The sequence below is a fragment of the Notechis scutatus genome, chromosome 5, assembly GCF_049901735.1.
Source record: "Notechis scutatus isolate UNSWTSFEM ecotype Mainland chromosome 5, rNotScu1.2, whole genome shotgun sequence".
Taxonomy (NCBI): domain Eukaryota; kingdom Metazoa; phylum Chordata; class Lepidosauria; order Squamata; family Elapidae; genus Notechis; species Notechis scutatus.
In genome coordinates, this window is record NC_142013.1 from 41286719 (window position 1) to 41307638 (window position 20920).

General features: G+C 36.4%; 1 protein-coding gene across 3 annotated transcripts in view; it reads right to left on the bottom strand.

Annotated features, from left to right (window-relative positions):
- The window catches only part of CADM2 (cell adhesion molecule 2), a 384704-nt gene that overhangs the window by 154882 nt on the left and 208902 nt on the right, over positions 1 to 20920 (bottom strand). For all 3 annotated transcript variants that reach the window (XM_026664092.2, XM_087966630.1, XM_087966629.1), the window contains one exon: positions 9074 to 9223. In XM_026664092.2, coding sequence (XP_026519877.1) covers positions 9074 to 9223 — 150 coding nt within the window. The remainder of the gene's footprint in view (positions 1 to 9073; positions 9224 to 20920) is intronic.

Sequence of the window (20920 nt, forward strand, 5' to 3'; positions counted from 1 at the left end):
GGATATCCCCTAAACTCCGCTGAAGATATTACCTATCCTGGTAATATATATATATTATGGATCTTTGGTTATTCGGGTTTTTTCCCGCATAAAATTTTTCCCGATGTAAAACATACATCGGACAAACCAACAGAAGAATAAGTGCACGCATTGAAGAACACAAGAACTCAATCAAAAAAGAAGAACCGACCTCTTCCCTGGTCCAACACCTCAAAGCCACAGGATATGAGATTGACTTTAAAAATACCAGAACTATCGCCAAAACTGAACACTTCAACAACAGAATAATCAAAGAAGCTATAGAGATAGAAAAATGTTGCCAAGATACTTCCAATTTTACATGGGAGAAAACCCGAATAACCAAAGATCCACATACAAATACCTGTGAAAACCTCAGAATATATATATATATATATATATATATATATATATATATATATATATATATATATATATACACACACACACACACACACACACACACACACACACACATATACATATACATGCATGCATACATATATATACATATATATTGTTTTTGCTATGTTTTGCTATATATAAACATTAGTAAACAAAATAGTTATTCGAAATTATTCTAGTACTGATATGAACCTTGTAAATCTTCCACGTTTCTTTTCAATATCTATCAATGTTTGAGAACAATTGAAATGTTTCCCTCCCTTCTTCATTATTACTTAACTGTTAATAAGCATACTATTAGATAGTCATACAGTTTTATCTTATAAATTATTTACTATTAATAAGCAAAATAGTTATTCAAATTCATATAAATTTCCTTATAAATCTTTCACATTTCTTTTCAATATTTTATCAATCTTTAGAAACTATTGCAATGTTTCCCTCTCTTCTTTATTATTGCATTAATTATAAATAAACATACCATTACATAACAATACAGTTTTATCTCATAGATTATTTACTTATTTCATTTCTAAGTCATTACAGTATTCTACTGTCACAACACTATCTTTTGTACCTTTGCAGAATCCTCACTTTTAACTAAATTTAACCATTGTCTCTGTGTTTTCTAGCTGAGCAAATACCTTTAATCCTAGTACGTTTCCCCTTTTTCTTTATTTCCTGTTTTTGTCCCTCATAAGTTCTTTCCCTTTCTATCTCCCCCCCTTTTCTCATCCCTTTTTTTATACCCTTCTCTCTCTAATTTTCCCTTCTGTAGTTTTCTTTTCTGCTTCTCCTTGCTGTTATACTTCTTTTTCAGACTATTTTTCTTTTTGGCTGTTCCCTTTGATCTCAAACTTTTAACTCCTTTCCCCCTTTTTCCCCTTATTACCACACTTTGCATTATTTGATCATTGAAAATGGCTTCTTCTTTGTCCCGCCCTTCTTCTTGCTCTTGAAGCTTTTCCTTTTGCTTTTCATAGTTCAGGATCTCCATTTCAAAAAATACAAATACGAAGCCAAAGGATCTTCCCCTTTCTGCATCTTCTTTCTGTTTTTTAAGACTCATCTTCAATTCCTCCAGGAGTGATGGCATTTTAAACACTTTTGAACAACCACCCGATTGACTTTAAGTAAAAACAGAAAAAGAAAGAAAAAACCAATGCCAAAAACTTTTTTTTTAAAATCAACAAATGATCCCAGACTGTTCCTTCTTGTTTCTTTCCTTTACTTTTCCTTTCCATGGGTTACTGTATCTTTTAATAAGATTTCAGTTACAATGTATCCCCGGGAGTCTTTTCAAAGTTTCACTGTTAATCCTCTTTATTTTTCCAGGTGGCACTCCATTTTTCCATTATTCCAAGTCCCATCCTTTTGCCTCCACTCTTCTCCTTTTTAGGACTTTAAAATGACCAAGAAAAAATCTTTATTCTCCTTTTGACACTTAGGTTTCAGCTTAAGGTTGCCTATTAGTGTCAAAATAGATTAATATAAATTTATTTCCATACCATTTGTAATTGTCAATATAAAGGTTAAAAAAGGGTTTTTAACCTCCTTTTCTCTCTCCTTCATCGCTTAAAGATCTTCTTTCAGAAGTATCCCTCTAGGTACTTTTAGATTCAGGGTACCTTGCTTAGATGTCCTCTGTTGCTTAGCCTGGTCTGTCCTGCTTTCCTGTTTGTCTTCCTCCTGCACAATCTTATTCAGTCGGGTTCTTCTTTGAGGTGGCCATTTCTGACCACCGCTGCAACCACCTTCAGGGAAGGGAGTTTAGACCAGCCAAGGAGGAGAGATGCAGCTCCCCTCCACTTGGCTAGCAATCTCCCCCCTCTTCACCACCTCTATGGGGTGGCTACAGCCCCGAATCCAAAGGATCGGGGCGCTCCACCGGCGAGCACAGATCGAAACCGCGCACGATCGCGGATTTCGGTCTGTCACTGAAGAGACCCAAACCGGAAGTCCTAAAGATGGTGAATTTCTCACAACATTCAACAATTGGCAATCAATATATAAATTTATTGTCTAAATGACATATTATAATGTTAAAAATAAATATTTTTAAAAGTTACCTGATTATTATAGCATTTCAAACTAATCCTATGAAATTATATTTTTCACTTTTTCTAAAGATTTCTTCCCTTGTTATACCTTATTTTCATTGTACATTAGATATTATACTACTTTGCAGCTCCCTGGCTGCTTTCATCCTTATTTGGCAAAACTCCTTGACCGGAAATTATGCTTTGTGATTAATTTATATGATTCATAGGAAGTCAACTTTTGTAGGTGTGTGCTGTGAATGATCTGACATTCACACAAATTTTCTGGTGATTAATTTACCTAAATTTCATTTTTCTTATGTGGAAAAAAATAAAATCAAAGCAATATTTTCTACCAAGGAAAATCTTGAGAAGAGAAAATATGCCAGAATAAATTCTCACTGTAATACTTACATGCAGTGTTGTATAAACTGATTACAATAGCATGTCCCATTTTTAATATTGGCAATATATTTTAAAATTTATATGAGAAATATTTTTGCAAATGTTTGTTATGTTAATAGGAAATAGGATATACTAGTCCAAGAATGAGATAAATATATTTGAATAACATATTTTTATCACCTGTCTCTGTATCACCTGTATTACATCTCTATCTAAAATTGTTTTTCAAAATATAACAAAATTCTTGTGTCCTTCAGTTTTTATTGACTTTATTTTATTTGGCATTATTTAAAATCTGTACTGCAATATATAAATAGATGAGCAATTTTGTTACAATATTTTAATTTCATGCAATTATATTAAAAGATGTAAACCGAATCTCCCTTACTCATTATTCTTATTACCATGTTTCTAAGAAAATGTTCAGAACTTAAAAAAATATTTTTCAGCTTTAATAAATCTAAAACAATCTAAAATAGAAAAAAATTGTAGTTTTGAAAATTGACAGTATCTCCTTTGGCAATCCTACTGATTTAAACAAAAGACCAAAAATGTGACGTGCCTATTGGAATTAGAAAATTCAAAAATGGCTATAACTAATATCTGAGCAAATAGGAACCCTGCATAGCTGTTATTATGTTTAACATATAAGTATTCTAGTTAAATTCCTAAAAGCAACCATTCTGATTCAAAACACGTTGATTCCCTACAGGCATCGTGTATAAAAGCCTATGAATATAAGCTATGTGGGTATGTCCTTTTCTCTTAAAGAATTCATGATAACCACACCATACCTTCAAGGAAGCCAGCATCACAGTTGCAACATAAGTGAGATGGATAGTCTACATTCATGTAGAGAGGGTTATATGATCATTTCTATTAAAACAAGCACAAATTAACTACTGTAAAGTTTCATGTCTATTGCATAGTTCTTCCTTCTATTTATTTCCAATCTATATATGGATGTGGAACCATTCCAAATATGTCTAAACTTTGAAAACAAAAAGAAACATTTTAAGGAAATTTGTTGACCACATAGATATTGTAAAAACTCAATATTTTAATCCATACACATCAGATATTTTCATATTCAATAAACCTTAGTATTTCCTGACATTCACTTTCATTGAAGTTCTGTTTCACAAACACCAGATGCAAACAGAACACAAATTCTGGCATATTTTCTTAATACATCATGACTCACCATGCTACTCTGTTAGCTATTGTCACAATAAAATACTTAATTGCTAAAATATAAAAATAAGCAATGAAATTATACTTTACAAAAAACCATAATATAATTGTAAGTATTCTATTAATATTTTGTGATAATTTTATTTTCAACACTTCCTTTCAATTTTATTCTAATCAGACATTATTTACTGTATATTAAAGATATTGATGTAGATGCTAATATTTCTAGATTTCTTTCCTTTGAAAAAAATGGAGCTCATGAAAACATTTTCTGCAAAACATTTATAGCAAGAACTGGATTAGTTAAATCTGAAGCACCATAGCTTTACTTACATGTTAATAACTTGACAGTTGTACAAGAGTGGCATGTGAATTTCTTGAAGAAGACATTCACATGTTGAAGACACAGATATGAGAACCATTCTTCATTATAGATACTGTATGTGTTAAGTTGTTTTCCTTTTCTGTATTAGACTGTCACTAATTCTCTAAAAACAATACTACATAAAGTACCAACAAATACTGTATTTAATCAAACAAATTAACTGGTACAAACTAAATCTTATGTGCTTGGGATTTTTCTGGGAAAAATAGGATGGAGTGCCAGTAAATCTCATTCTCCATTCCTCCTGTTCTAAACGAACTGTTTGATGTTTTCTCAATTTTGTATCACTACTTAGACACTCAGAAATACATTAATATATTAAATCTCATATGTATTTATGATAATTGACAATACTGGTAAGATCCTTTCAAAAGAAATACTTCCTACAGAACCTCAATATTTACCAGCCAATGTCCTTGCTCAAAGTGACCTCATCTTTTCTGGGAAAGGAGGAGCTGGACATTTACAGGCTCTCAAGGAGATTAACTTCAGGATTTGAAGAATAAAATTATTCTTCAGTTATTCAGTAAAGTTATTTATTTTTACTATTAAGTTAAAAAATAAACACGTGGGATATGTTTGAGCCTGTTGGTCCTGATAAAATGTAGGGAGTACTTGGAGTTACTAGTGGGGTGGGGATTTGCTTGGTTTTTAGTTGCAATATAATTTAGGGATGGGTTATTTGATGTAAACCACTTAGAAGCTGTGGAGCAAACAGAAAATCTTGATAAATAAATACTGAGCAACTGAATTAATTTATTTAATTATACTTGCTTTGCACTATGCATCTGACGGCTATTTTGTGATCCCTGGTATCCTTCTTGCCAGTTTAGGGGACTGAGGGAGAAGCACATTGTCATGACAGTTTTCTACCTTTTTCTAGGGTTGCTTCCGTTAGTGTTGTAATTCACCATGTAGTACCACTACTCTGGGAGCTATATTTGCTCCCAACAGCTTCTGGGTGTAATTTATAGTGTTGATTATCATTATCATTACCCACAAAGCACAAAACTGTAGAAAATGCAGGACTACCTGTCTCTGATTATTTTTGCCCATCTTACATGATTTTACTGATTGGACATGAATTAAGTTCTTTCTTGAGACAATATCATTTGATGGAACTTAGGAAGTATCCTTCTTCTTGTGTGTACCTTTAGTATGGTTTCCCCCCTTCTCTGTAATAGGATAGCCTGACTTCTTTCAGCCTCTAGGAATTTTTTTAAAAATCTTCATTTTTGTGTGTGCAATGTTATTTAGAAGAGGCTTATTTAATGTATAACACCCAGAGTAACAACTACATGAGTTATACAGCTGTACAAATCTTGTAAATAAATATTGAACACTTGTAGTAACATGATTTCTCACTGTCTTTCTGCAAGGTATTTTCTGTATTATTCAAAGTACAAAATGCTTATTGAACATTCTATTTTTATACTGGTATAAAATTAATTACAGAGCTTTGGTGGTGACCATTCAAATTGAGGATTTGCCAAAATCCATATTTGCATATTTAATTTCAGAGATTTTACCAGGCTTATTCTACGGAAAAAAATGATGCTGTTTTAGATCTGTTTTACATCTGAACAGACAAAGAGGCAAATCCAGGCTGCTTTATTCTACTCCTCAGTGGAATCAAAATAAGATAAAATATAAATTTATTTTTAAGTAATAGTTATTTTCTTTTCTTTAGCCTATCTAACCTGATGTTTTATACTGGCCATTTTAGTTACTTATTGAATATTAATTTGATCTTAAAATGTTTTTGAAATCTCAAATTAGCACAAGAACCTAATCCAAATCATAGTATGCAACAACGATCTAATGTCATAGTGAGAATTTCAATGATCTAATGTCACATTGACATTTTAATATTATAAGCTTATAAATTTGTTTTTCTTTCTTTGTTCCTGATTCTTTTCCTGTATTTCCTCTTAGTAATGTTATGATGCATGTTATGATGCATATATCAGAACAAACAAACAACCTTTCAGTCAGGATTCAAAATAGAGCCTGGCTATGTAAGGTACTGTTGATTTTCCATTACTCAGATGTTTGGCACAATGGAGCTATTCTAAATCCACTCAACAAAATTTGGATACTGCATGGGACTAAAGAAGCATGCTTTCTCTATCCATGCTCTCTGGAACAGCATCCCTGCAAATTACAGATGGCATCCAGTCTCTTAAGGTTCTGGAAAATTTGTATGACTTAGTTCTGTTCATATGTTATGGAACCCTGTTATGTTTTTATTCTTATTGTTGCTTTAGTCCAGGCAACTGCATTTTATTTCATTTTTTGTTTAATGTTAATTGTGCATTTTGCTATTACAAGCTACCCATAGTCTATTGGAGCAGGTGGCCACAATCAATGTAATTAATTTATTCAATAAAATGCTATTAGAATTATGCAATTAGGAAAAATACAATTCTATGAAGATAAGGTTTTTATTTAGAATCGAACAGAATTTACTTATTAGGTTTCGAAGGCTGCCCAACTCAATAATAACTTTGTGTGGGTACCATTTTTTTAAAAAAAAAAAAAACCTCTCGTGAAAAGTGTATTATAAACCATCTTGACAGAACTCAATTCAGGAGGACATGTACACCAACATATCCTAGAACCTGGGGGGGTGGGGGGTTGGGAGCATTGTTTGCAAGGATAGCAAAGATGGGACTGGGATACTGTTCCAGAAATTGGATATCATGGTGTGTGAACTACTATAAAGCTATTGGTTTTAATCAGTTCTGTTGCATACATTGCAAATAAGGCCAGGAAGAAATGCTATCTGAAAAAAATAAGGAAAAGATATCAGAAAAAATGATAGCATATTAAGTAGGTATATTGATATTGTCCTAATAATTTACAGAGTGAGTGGCTTATATTTGTTTGTATATGAATAAAAATACAGTCCTCCGCAAAGGCTACTGAATAATGATGTAGAAATACTGACTAACAGTGTGGGAGTACCATACTGGAGATGGCTATTACATTGATAGTAAATCCCTTGCTCCCTGCTTTCCCATCCACTCATCTTTTATTCTCATATTGCTGTGTTCTCATTATTTTCTTTTTAATTGTTTATTCCGTTCTTCCAATACTTTCCTATGTTTACACTTGTTTTCATTGTTGTAAGCCACCTAGCTTCCCAGTGAGATAGGCAGCAAATAAATTTAACAAACGCATACATAAATGAATAACATTTGTAAAGTTACAAGAAAAATTATTCCTTTATCATCTCATAACAAATTATTAAATAAAACATTAAACCATACCAAAAACTCAGAAATATTTCTTCCCACTTCCCAAAGACATGGAAATTGTAATTTTTATTGTTGTTTTTGAATGGGACAAATGGATTTTCCACAATTGGTGAGATTTGATAGCTTAATTTCACACTTAGACTATTAGAATGGATAGGTTTAAATAAATTATGTATGCATACATATATTTGGAGAGAAAATTGTGTTGGTTAGGAGAATGAACATTAATAAACTTACTGGTATCAAACATCTATATATCAAGGGATAGTATTCCTTTATAGAACATATTGTGTATGTGACAGAAAACACATCACTTTCTATATCATATATGTGCTCCCCCCCCCCCCCAAAATAGTGGGAAAATATACACTTGCTCTATCAAATGTACCTATCACTATCGCTTCCTCTTCTTTCTCTCTCCCTTCCTCCTCCCCCTCCTCTTCTCTTCTTCTATTTCTCCTCTCTGTTCTTTCATTCTTCCCCCAAAAGATTCTCGGATCAGATACAAGATGTAAACGCAAGGCATGAAATTTTTTTTTTTTTTGTACTCCTTAGAGCTGCACAATAGGCACTGATAATATTATTTTATAGTATATCAAGGACAGCAAGTACACACACACACACACACACACACACACACTTATATGAACAAGGAATCCAATGAAAGAAAACATAGAAACATACATTTTTTCCTTGGTAGAACACATGCAAATCCACAGGACAAATTGAAGAATGTGTGGTAATTTAAATAGTGATATTAGACTGAAGCAGCATTTATTTTGGAAATACAAAGATAAAGCTAGTCCTCCACATTTCCATAATGCAAGACTGGTAGTTAACAAAATGACTAAAAAAGTCAACTTTGTCTTCTGAAACTGATGATGGGGCTGCTTGCTAATGGACATTTATATGCTAAATTATGTCATAATGCAACCACCATGATTATGCAGCTGCTTCCTGATACCTGACATAAGCTGCATTTTTTGTATGCTGATGTCATAACACACATTTCCACCTTTTTCCTTGCATGGAAATAAATAATAATAAATTTAGACTAATTTTGTACCTGTAATTAATCTGTTTAACCACACTTATAATCTTAATTCTCTATCCTTAGTGAACACAGATCATAATCACATAGTCAGCAGTAATAATAGAGAAGAAATGAAACAATTAAAACTTTTTTCAAATTAATATTAATATTATATAATTTTACAATCAAACAATCATGTTCAAATTACACATTTTTTAGCCTGAGGATAATGTAAAATAGAATATCGACTGTGAAACCATTATTTAACAGTAACATTATTATTATTTAAATGATCAACTGAGGACCAAATATATATATATATATATATATTCACCTTTCTTGTCATCAAAGTACAAAGTTTGTTGAGCTGGATTCGACCACTGGAGGGAGGTGTTATCGTTTTGATCAACTCTACAAGTCAGTGTTGCTGTTTCACCCTCAATAACTGTAACATTCTGTGTGAGTGGAAACTGGCCTTGGCTGCCTGCGGAGGACATTAAAAAGAAAAAGAAATTATACTATATTAATAGTTATCAGGGTAGGTCAATATCTCTTACTTTCCCAAAGACATTCAGTGAGTTCCTGTTGTTTTATATTATTCCAGTAAAAAGAAAATTTTAAAAAAATACAATCTTATCAGAATTGCTCTTAAGATAGATACATTATGCTTTTATCCATTCTTTTTCACAAAAACAATAATTTTATGAAAATTATCAGAATATGATTTCCTTTGTTTAAGTTAGTATCATTTTCTGACATGTAATAAGGCCAGGTGAACATTTTAACAATTTAAAATATTTTAGAATAAAGAAAAGTCACAAAATCTATATTTGTATTAACTAGTGTCCCAATTTAAACAACAGTTTGCTAAATTTCTCTTTGTGTGATTAATGTACAGTAATTAAAGGCAGGCAAAATTATCAAGAATACTTTTGCAAAATCCTGAGAAGCAGATTCTGAACTGAAACATATCTTAGGGCAACTTCATATCTAAAATTCTAATTCAAACATAATATGAATATTTTTATCAATATTTCTCTATTTTTTTATTCTAATTAGGCCTGATTTGTTTTTTTTCACTATTCCTAAACAGGAATAGTTAAAATGTTTTCAGAGTTCAAAAGTAACACTAAAGATGGGCAATTTAGTATTTTCATACTATGTCATGAAAATCAGATGACTGCCGCCTATTTGGAAAAATATGAATTATATAAGTTTTCAAAAGTTCATGTATTTTCTTTTTTCTTTAAGTAATATAGAAATACCTAGTAAAACATTTTAATACATTTTAAATGTATAATTTAGAGGTTACACATAATTTAGTCATTAATTGTTGAATTTATTCTTCTTCAATATTTTCAAACATTAAGATAAATACTGTTTTAAGGAGCACACATTCAAAATGGTGATAGATAGATAGATAGATAGATAGATAGATAGATAGATAGATAGATAGGAACATAATATCTTTCCTTAGATAAGAAATATTTAAGAAAAGTATTGGCAGATCTTTTCCACTAGCAGTAACATATTTGTAGTGAGTTTTCTGGAAGGCAGTAGCAGGAAGACTTAATACTTAAAGCTGGTCACTTCTATTTTATGGCCATTAATAGTCCATAAATGGAACTTTTATTGAAACAATATAATTTCATTTAGGGGAGAATAAGTAAGCCTGCAAATTTAATGCACACAGATCTGCATATTTCTTATTTTTATTTCATTGTTTTCTTAATTCTATTCTACTTTTCTTCAAGGAATAAAAGAAAGCATGCATCAAATATTATGCTAGGGGTTTTTTCCCCCAAAAAATAACAATTTGTGAGTTTAGGTTGCTGAGAGATACTGGTCCAGAGACTGAACCATGGGTGGATTTGATTACACCAGAAATTCATAAGATAACACATGGTGTATCGAGATAGTGATTACTACTTTTTTGTTTGAGAACATCAAAAAATGAAGCCACATGGTAAAATTCAGGTACTGTAAATAAAAGAAAACAGTTATTCACAAACTACTTGCTATATTTATTATAAACTCCATCTCCCATGCTAAACAAAGCAATAATGTCAATAACAGTTGTTGAAAACAAAATTGTTTTCAACTTCCGCTTTCATTGCATTAGATTAACTCACAACTTGATTAGCATGCAACAGCTTTATCTTTTCCGAGGATTTCTAGCTGACTTTTGTTCCATTCATATTGGTAGATTTTCCTTATCTGTATGCATAATTATTTCATCTTGAAATGTTATCTATCCTTCAATACTGCAGACTTAGAACCAGTATTGTAATAACTTCATAGTATTTAGTCTCTTTTAGATACAACTCTATGCAACAGTACACTTAAATATGCAAAACTGAAATAAATTAGGAAAAAATATTGAACTTGTTGATGTGTTTGTCTTTGCCTTCAAAATATCTATAAAAACGGTCATGGTGATTGCTGACATTCTTTTTGATGAATTATTTCAACAAGCTGCTCATGAATCTAGCAGATGTTTATGTTGTCTAGACCAGTGAGAACCGTATGGACATTTTCCTTTTCTCCTCCCTGAAACAAATTTTAACAGAAGATCTAGACGCAAGCATGCCATGTGATAGCATAGAAAATGCATTATCACATAATGGATGCATGAAAATTTACTAATAGTATTGGTTGTCTGGTTTTAATATACTGAACTCGAAAATAACATCCTTCCCTATTCACTTTTGCTTCCCTTCCCCTTCCCTTCTCTTTCCTTTCCCAGAAGAATTTTTAAATATTGTGCTGTGCTTTCTATGATACTAAGACAACTAAAAATGGAGAAATAAAATTAGGAACCTAACCTGTGTCTAATGATTTTTATTATTTGAGGGAAACATTGTGCATAAGGAAAAATGTTTTTTGTATTAAATGGGAATAATGATTACAGAAAAAGAACAGGATCAACGATAGATTTTTTTTTATTTGAAAAAAACAGGCTTAGATGTCTTGTGAAATTAAAAGGATTTTTCCCCATTATTATTTGCTAGTAATCAGAATAGTCAGAAACATTGTATCTGTAATTGTGAAGAAAGAAAGATGTACTAGTCATGATTCAAATCAGACAGTTTGTCACCATAAATATCATGTTTCCTCGAAAATAAGACCAACCCCAAAAATAAGCCCTAGACTGGGGTTTTTGGGGATGGGCTTAAAATAAGCCTTACCCCAAAAATAAGCCTGGGAGTGGCATGGCCTGCCAGCCCCTTAGCACAGCACAGATACCTATAAATCCGAGCACAAAGGCAGAGACAGAGGGAGACAGGCAATCCAGATGTACTACGTGGCTGCCTGGCTCATGGGAGGCTCGTGGGAGTATTGTGCAGTGCTACCAGCAGCAGGCAGAGGCAGAGGCATGGGGGAAGGGAGGCAGGGATTCCAATGCCCCGCATGGCCGCCTAGTTGGCATGGCCATAGGCAAGTTGAGAGACAGTGGGATGGGGTGGGCAGTGCATTAGGATTTCCTGCCTCTGCCCATGCCTCTGCCTCCACCTGGCTCTGCCATGCACTTTTCACCCAGAGGGAGACAAAGCTTTGTCTGCTTGTAAATGGGATTCTTCATATGAAAGTGTCCCATTTGCAAGCAGGTAAAGCTTCGACTCGTCCTCATTTCTCCATCTAGGCAAAAACTATTTGGGCTTCTAAGGGTCACTTGGGAACAGAGTGTTTTGCCTGGCTGTGTTGCCCGGCCTCCTGCTCCGATGCTGTGCTGATGCTGGAAGAAGTAAACTGGCAGCCATGTGGGCTCCTTCTGCATATGGTTCTTGGTGCTGCTACAACCAGGCAGTTGTCAGGGCGTGGAGCCATGGGGCCCTGAAGTAAGCTGGTGTGCATGTCAGGCAGCTCCACCCCCCCCCCCCCCACCTTGCAGCAGTGCCACTCAAAAAATTAAGACCCCCAAAATAATCCCCAGTGCTTATTTCGGGGGCCCAAATAATAAGAAAATAAGATTGGGTCTTAGTTTCTTATTTTCGGGGCAACATGGTATTGAGTTATACTGTACAAGGATGACAGAATTAACAGGCTGGGTCAACTTGATCTATGATCATTCATTATTGCAATTTAAAGACAAAATATTGTCAATGACATATTTTTATGCATTTGCTGTAAGAAAAAGGCTTTAAATCCTTCAGAATACACTAAAAGTGTTGTATTCACAGATACCAGCATATGCTTCTACGTAGCTCATAAACATATACAGATTGTGTAGTGCAGGGGTCGCCAACCTTTTGGACCTCAGGGACCACCAAATTCATGATTTTAGATCCCAGGGACCACTAACTGGTTCTGTGAGTGTGGCCTAATTTGTGGGTGTGGCTTAGTGGTCATGTGACTGGCTGGGCATGGCTTGTATGTAAATATTATAAATATTTATATAAATATTGAATTTTTTATAAAAAAGAGCAACTTTTACCCCAAATCAGGCAAAGCAGGCAGAGTTGCTCACAGAATCACAGATTCATTCAGAGATCTATCTATCTGCCACATAAAATTTGCTTGCAAGCTGTGGGAACTATGATTCTTTGTTCTTTGTGTACGTGCTAGGACAACAGAGCCTTCTGGTGGTTGGCTGGAACACGGAGCAAGGAGCAAGGACAAATTGTTGCCATTTCTTAACCAGAACTGTAGCAAACTTAAACTTTGCAGCTTTGTATGCTTTATGCGAATGATCAGTCATGTTGTGTGATGTAATGCATTTGTGATAGGACGTTAACAAAAATTGCTACGTTAACAAAGATTGCTTCTAATAAAAGAGGGTTTCGGAGTTTGCTCTGGGCTCTCATCCCGGGACAACCTTGCGTTGTGTCTTTTTTCCATGAGAGACCACCACAAGTGGTGACCCCGACGTGATCTGCTGCGGGCAGATACGGGTTCTGCTCTTCTGTACTTATCGCCTGGAAGAGGCAAAGGTGCGCACCATAATCGATAATTGTCGCAGGCGATGATTATCTTCGTAAGTATGGGAGGAAAACTGTCACAACATCAGGAGAAGCATATTACAGAGTTGTTGAAGTTAGTCAGAACCAATTTCTTTATCTTTAGTTCTTCTGGTAGGGAAAAAAATTTGTCACGATCCAATGTTAAATTGTTAATGCATACTGTATGTATGCAGTGTCCATGGCACCCTGAACGAGGTTCCTTAAAATTGGAAACGTGGAGACAGATTGGCAATGTTCCCCACGATGAGCCTCGGGCGGATTCAGAAGTTTTAACTTGTTGGAAGATGGTTATTACTGCTTTAGAAGCCCAACAACAGCCGTTATTGAAACCATTATTGGATCCACCTCCGTATCAAAATAAGGTAGTCTTGTGTCCGCCTGTCTCGAGATTGGAAGATGTGGTATCTCCCCCGACAGCTCCTAAAAATCCATCAGGAGATGTCAAGGTGGGAAATCCTAAAATAAATACACCCCATGCTGGGAGAGTTCAAGCAGCTATGCAAGCAGCTTTTCAAGCAGGACAGCTGGAGGGGGAGGAGATTGACTCCATGCAATTGTTTCCCATTCAGAGGCAAGTTGATAATGCAGGAAATTTACAGGATGTCTGGAATCCACTGCCTTTATCTCTTTTACGGGAAGTAAAGAAATCTGTGAAGGAGTTTGGCATACAAAGTCCATATGTCCAGGGTTTGCTTCACAGTTTGGGGCAAGCTCAAAAGATGATTCCGCAAGATTGGAAAGACTTAATGAGAATGATTCTGAACGGGACACAATACGTGGTATTTGATGCAGAATATCAAAGAGAAGCAATTAACAGAGGAAATAATTCAGGGGGTTTGTATATTCCTGATCAAATCTATGGGGCAGGGCAGTTTGCAACTGTGGAGCAGCAGGCAACAAATTTGCCTGATCACTGCTTCCCGGTTGTTACGACTGCTGTTATGGGAGCGCTGAGGCGAGTGGAGGAGGCAGGAGTGCCTACTAAATCCTTTTCACAAATCAAACAAGCAGCTACAGAGCCATATGCAGATTTCATTGAGAAGCTCCAAAATGCCATTCAGCGGCAAATTTCTAATCCGGAAGCTGCAAAGGAACTTTTGATGAAATTGGCAGCGGAAAATGCAAATACAGATTGTAAGCGGGTTTTGCAGCCTTTGGTCGTGCGGGGAGAGGCAACCTTGGCAGATTTGATTAAAGCTTGTGCTGTAGTAGGTTCGCAAAGGGTCTTAAACCTACTGGGAATTGCTTCAATTGCGGGAAGCCTGGGCATTTCAAAGCCCAATGCCGGGCCCCAGGGGGAGGTGCTGCTCTTTTTCGGAAGAGTCTTCCACAGCAGAACTCAAGTCCTGGGGCATGTCCAAAAACAGTATGTCCCAAGTGTAAAAAGGGTTTCCACTGGGCGAATCAGTGCCGCTCTCAGGCTGCGCCTTCGGGAAACCGATAAGGGGGTACGCAACTAACCCTGCTCCAAAGGTTGCACCTGTGCTCAATGCATCACCAGCGACTACAGGAAGTGCTGGTTTGGACTTACGAATATTAAAAGATATCATTATAACTTTTCCAAATCAAGTTTATATTGAGGACACCCATTTAAAGGGCCCCCTTCCTCCGCAAACGGTGGGGTTGGTCTTGCCTCGTTCCTCAGCTTCTAAGAAAGGGTTTTTGTGATTTCAGGGGTTATTGATCAGGATTATACAGATATTATAAAAATTCAATTTTATTCAGATGTACCAGCTAATCTTGCAGCTGGAGACTCCATTGCGCAATTGATAGTGTTACCCTATACTCCAATTAATCCGTTGGTAGGGAAGCCTCGGATAGGGGGTTTTGGCTCTACAGAATGTTGTTCAGAGCTATTGGCCTTAGTGAAAAACATTAAGCCATCTCAGCCCAAGTTGAATTTTCTTATAGAAGGGAAATTGTTTTCCGGTGTTGTAGATTCCGGAGCAGATGTTTCAGTAATTCGGCAAGAAGAATGGCCCAAAGAATGGCCTACGGAAGATTCTCCGGCTGTAAGGGGGGTAGGAGGTATGCAATTTGCTAAAAGTAGTGTTAAATGGCTTGTGGTTACCCATGAATACAGGAGGCCAGGGGCAATTCAGGCTGTAATTCAGCCACTGGTAATGCCTTTGCATGTAAATTTATGGGGCCGTGATTTGCTTTCTCAATTTGGAGCTACCATAACTTTGCAGGATTGAGATGCTAAAATTAACCTTATTGTCCGAGGTTCCTGTGTGGGTGGACCAATGGCCTTTAACCACTGAGAAATTGTTTGCTTTGCATGAATTAGTACAGGAGCAGCTGGGTCTGGGTCATATCAAGTCTACCACTAGCCCGTACAACACTCCTGTTTTTGTGATCAAAAAGAAAAGTGGAAAATGGCAACCTTAACCCCATGGGATAGTCATAGTTACTTTCATCAAAAAAAAAGGCCGTTATCAAACAGTTTCGCCTTCCTGCGGAGGAGGCTGCAGCTATTATACAACAATGTCCTACATGCAGCTTACAAGCAGCTGCTCTCCCTCAGGGTGTCAACCCTAGAGGGACGCAATGCTGCCAGTTGTGGCAAATGGATGTCACCCAGTATCCTGGGTTTTCCCCCTGGAAATATTTACATGTCTCAATTGACACTCACTCAGGTTTCATAATGGCTACCCCTCAAAGGGGTGAAGCCACAAAGCATGTTATTAATCATTGTTTGCATACCTTTACTATTTTGGGCTCCCCTCAGGAGCTGAAGACTGATAATGGGTCTGCATACACTAGTTCGGCTTTTGCCACCTTTTGTTCCACCTGGAACATAGTGCATAAATTTGGCATTCCTTACAATTCCACAGGTCAAGCTATTGTGGAGCGCGCTAATCAGACTCTCAAGCGTGCATTGGACAATCAAAAAACAAAAATAGGGGACATGGGGCACGGATTGCCAGGGTTACAAAATACCTTAAATATTGCATTATATACTTTAAATTTTCTCAACTTGACTGGTACACCAGCCACTATGGCGGCCACCAGGCATTTTTCTTCTTTCCCTTCTGTAGGAGGCGTGAGGCCGCTGGTGTTATACAGAAAACTACCTGACCCCACTTGGAGGGGGCCAGCTTCCTTGATAACATGGTGTCGTGGCTATGCAGCAGTTGAAGACAAGAATGAAGTCATTTGGGTTCCTGGTCGTCATGTCCGCCCTTATCACAAGCCAGAGGTGTAAAGGGAAGAACCATGGGATGTGGGGAAAAAACTCTTATGTTAAGGATGTGCCTCGAATTGCTCAATTGGAGAACAAAACTGATTGCTGGGTATGTATTCATATGCCTACACATAAAACCGCATGATTGCCATTGGTAGCTGTCCCTTTGAATGAGTCGCAATGGAAGAACATTGATTTTTCTAGTTATCAGGTGTTACAAGCTGCGGATGAGAACATGACCATGATTCCATTGGGCAGCCGCATACAAGAAACTGCTGGGGTATGTTGGACTCATAACATCAGCCATGGACATTTAACAGATCTTGGTCGATATCCCCATTGTAATTACACATTGACAATACAGAATACAACGTGCAATAACACATTTTTAAATAACACTCTTAATGTATTTGTGCACAACTTTACTGGACATGACTGTGCTGCGCTAGTCACTGGGAATTGCCCTCGGATACAGAATGACTGTCCGACAAGAGTAACCACGGGAGGCAACCCGTTTCTTTGCAACATGATTTCGGGACTTGCTCAGCTTATTTTCTCCCAGGACAACAAGACTGTAAATATCATCGGTCAGGATTTGTGGTTTTGGCCGCGCAAGGAGGGGTTTGTGCTGTGATACATGCGCACTGCTGCATGTATATTATTGATTCATCCCCTAACATCACGGCCACTATACAACACATGGAGGAATCCATTAGAGAGAATCCTTTGCTGAATTATGGGGTCCCTTCTGATTTTTGGTCATTCCTTTGGTCCTGGCTTCCTGACTCTGCTTGGCTTCGATCTATGATTATAGGCATTATAATTGTTGCTGTATGTTTCATTTTCCTTTGTTGCTGTATTCAATGTCTCCCTGGACTGCTAACGACATGTAGAGACGTGACAAAGCCCTCAAGGGATCAGTTCCTATTGTCTGCAAAAACCTATCGAGGACTGCGCCGGCATGAAAAAACAAAAACAGGGGAGATGTGGGAACTATGATTCTTTGTTGTTTGTGTATGTGCTAGGACAACGGAGCCTTCTGGTGGTTGGCTGGAACACGGAGCAAGGAGCAAGGACAAATTGTTGCCATTTCTTAACCAGAACTGTAGCAAACTTAAACTTTGCAGCTTTGTATGCTTTATGCGAATGATCAGTGCATGTTGTGTGATGTAATGCGTTTGTGATAGGACGTTAACAAAAATTGCTACGTTAACAAAGATTGCTTCTAATAAAAGAGGGTTTCGGAGTTTGCTCTGGGCTCTCATCCCAGGACAACCTTGCATTGTGTCTTTTTTCCATGAGAGACCACCACACAAGCAAACTCACAAAATTAACTCACAACACACCATGCATGTAAATATTGAATTTTTTATAAAAAAAGAGCAACTTTTACCCCAAATCAAGCAAAGCAGGCAGATTTAGTTGCTCACAGAATCATTCAGTGATCTATCTCTGCCATCAGCTAGCTCAGTCTCTCAAATTTGTTTGCCGTGAGTCTGCACTGAATTTGCTTGCAAGAAAACCTTCAGCTAAGGTAGGTTCGGCTGTGCTGAGCTGAAGATCTAAAGACTAGCTAGAAAGCAAGAAATCCAACCATTTCCTGCTTCCTAGCTAATCTAAATCTCCCAGCACAGGAGAACAGATGATGGTCGGAAAAAGGAAAAATAGCAACTTAGCAGACAAGTTTACCGGGTAAGGAGCGAGTGGGCGGGGAGGGTTCCCACGGGCCATGTGGGCGGCGCAGTCTTGTGTTTCTGTGCATCATGGATTAATTGCTTTCTGGCAGTGTTCTGGGGGTGAGATTTCTGTGCGGCCCACCAAAATTTTCTCACAGCCCATCAGTGGGCTGCAGCCCACCGGTTGGCTACCGCTGGTGTAGTGAATAGATTTTGCTAGATAGTAGAATATGGAGCATAGAATAATAGAATTGGAAAGGATGTTTGAGGTGTTCTAATCCAACCCCTGCACAAGAAAGAGACCCTATATCATTCTGTACAGTCTGTTCTTGAAAATCTTCAGTGACAGAGCACCCACAACTTTCAGAGGTAAGTTGTTCATCTGATGATTTGTTCTCAATGTCAGGAGTTGTCTCCTTTGTTCTAGGTTGGATTTCTCTTTAATGATCTTCCACACATTACTTCTTGTCCTTCCCTTCTCTGTGACAATCCCTCTAATATGGGAATACTGCTATCATATCACTCTTAAGCCTTCTCTTTGTTAAACTAAACATTCCCAGTTCCTGCAAATGTTATTCTTACGGTTTAGCCTCCAGACCTCTTAACAGCTTTTTGCTGTTCTCTGCACCCTTTCTAGGGTCTCAACATCTTTCTGGTGATCAGAATTGGATCCAGTATTCCAAGAGTGGTCTTACCAATGCAGTATAAAGTGGTAATATCACTTCATGTAATCTTGAAACTATCTTTCTATTGATACAACCTGATATTGCATTAGATTTTTTGGCAGCTGCAGCAAATTGCTGGCTTATACTTAAGTGGTGGTCTAGCAGGACACCTAGATCTCTTTCAGTTGCTATTGTTGCACTATTTTATCTGTACATTTGATTTTATTTGCCTATGTGAAGGAATTAATTTGTTTTACCATTTGCATTTTGTTGGATAGGGCCCAGTGTTCAAATCTGTCAAAGTCCTTCTGAATCATGAATCTATCACCTAACGTATTAGCTATTTTTCCCAGCTTGATATAGTCTCAGTGTAGTTCCCCCGCTATCCTGTCAACTAGATAATTTATGAAGGTGTTGAAGAGTACTGGACCTACTTCAGAATCTTGGAGTATTCCACCACATGCTTTCTTCCACGTAGATGTAGTTTCATTGAGGACTACCCACTGGATGTGGTTGATCAGCCAGTTGCAAATCCATCTGGTGGTGGTACTGTCTATCACATATTGTTCTGTCCTACCAAGAGTTCTTGTCAAATGCTTTACTGAAGTCTAAGTAAACTATGTCCACAGAATTTCCCTTATCCAATAATTTAGTCACTAAGGCAATAAGGTTTGGCTCACAAATACACTGCTTGATTGTCTTTTCCAGGAACTTCCCAGTAAATTCAGGAATTCAGGCTGCTTGGTCTAATATCCATATCCTGAATCCACATTTTTTTTTAAAGATTGAAACCGCAACAGCTCTTTTCCAGTCCTCTAGTATTTCTCCAGAGTCCCAGGACCGTTGAAATATTTTGTTCAGTGGTTTTGAGATTCAGCTCTTTCAGCATCCTGGGGTGTAATCCATTGGGTCCTGGTGATTTGGGCTCCTCTAGAGTAGACAGATGTTCTCTTATAATTTTCCAGTCTATTTAGACTTGCATTCTGATTCTGTCTTTTATAGTGCTTAGTAGGTTGGACTATTTCTTCCTTTTACGTAAAGACAGATGCAATGTTATAGTATTTCATAATTTTTTATTAATGATTAATTTTAATAATTTAAAAATTGTTTCCTTTAGTTACAATATCATGCCAATATTGCAGTACAAGAAAGGATGATGTAATTGATGTATTTAGTTATATAATCTAATTTATAAATCCTCTTCTGAGTGCAATCATGCATGTATTACATTTAGACATTTCAGTATAGCATTACTTGCCAGTTTAATTTTAATTGAAATGTTATTTTGAATATGTGAACTTCTTTTTCAACATTCCACTAAGCTATTCTGAAGCTTCAACAAGGGTAGAACTGGATAGATTAGAAGAATATTGCACTGATGCTTCATTAGTAAAGCAAGTTTTAATGTTGTTTGTGATTATTGAACTTTGTATAAACTTATGTCACAAAACAAAAGGAAACAACAGCAAAGTATAAGACATCAGAAAATATATTGATAACTTGCATTAAACCAATTTTCTGAATCAATGAACCCATATCTGAAATTGCTTTCCACATTAAAATGTCATTCTGTTTTTTATGCTGAATAATATTTTAGCTTAAGGGTTTACTATGCAACTTTCTGAATAAGAGGCAATCTGGTACTTAACACACAATTGCTAGGAGAGAATGCAAATTACATCAACTTCTGTA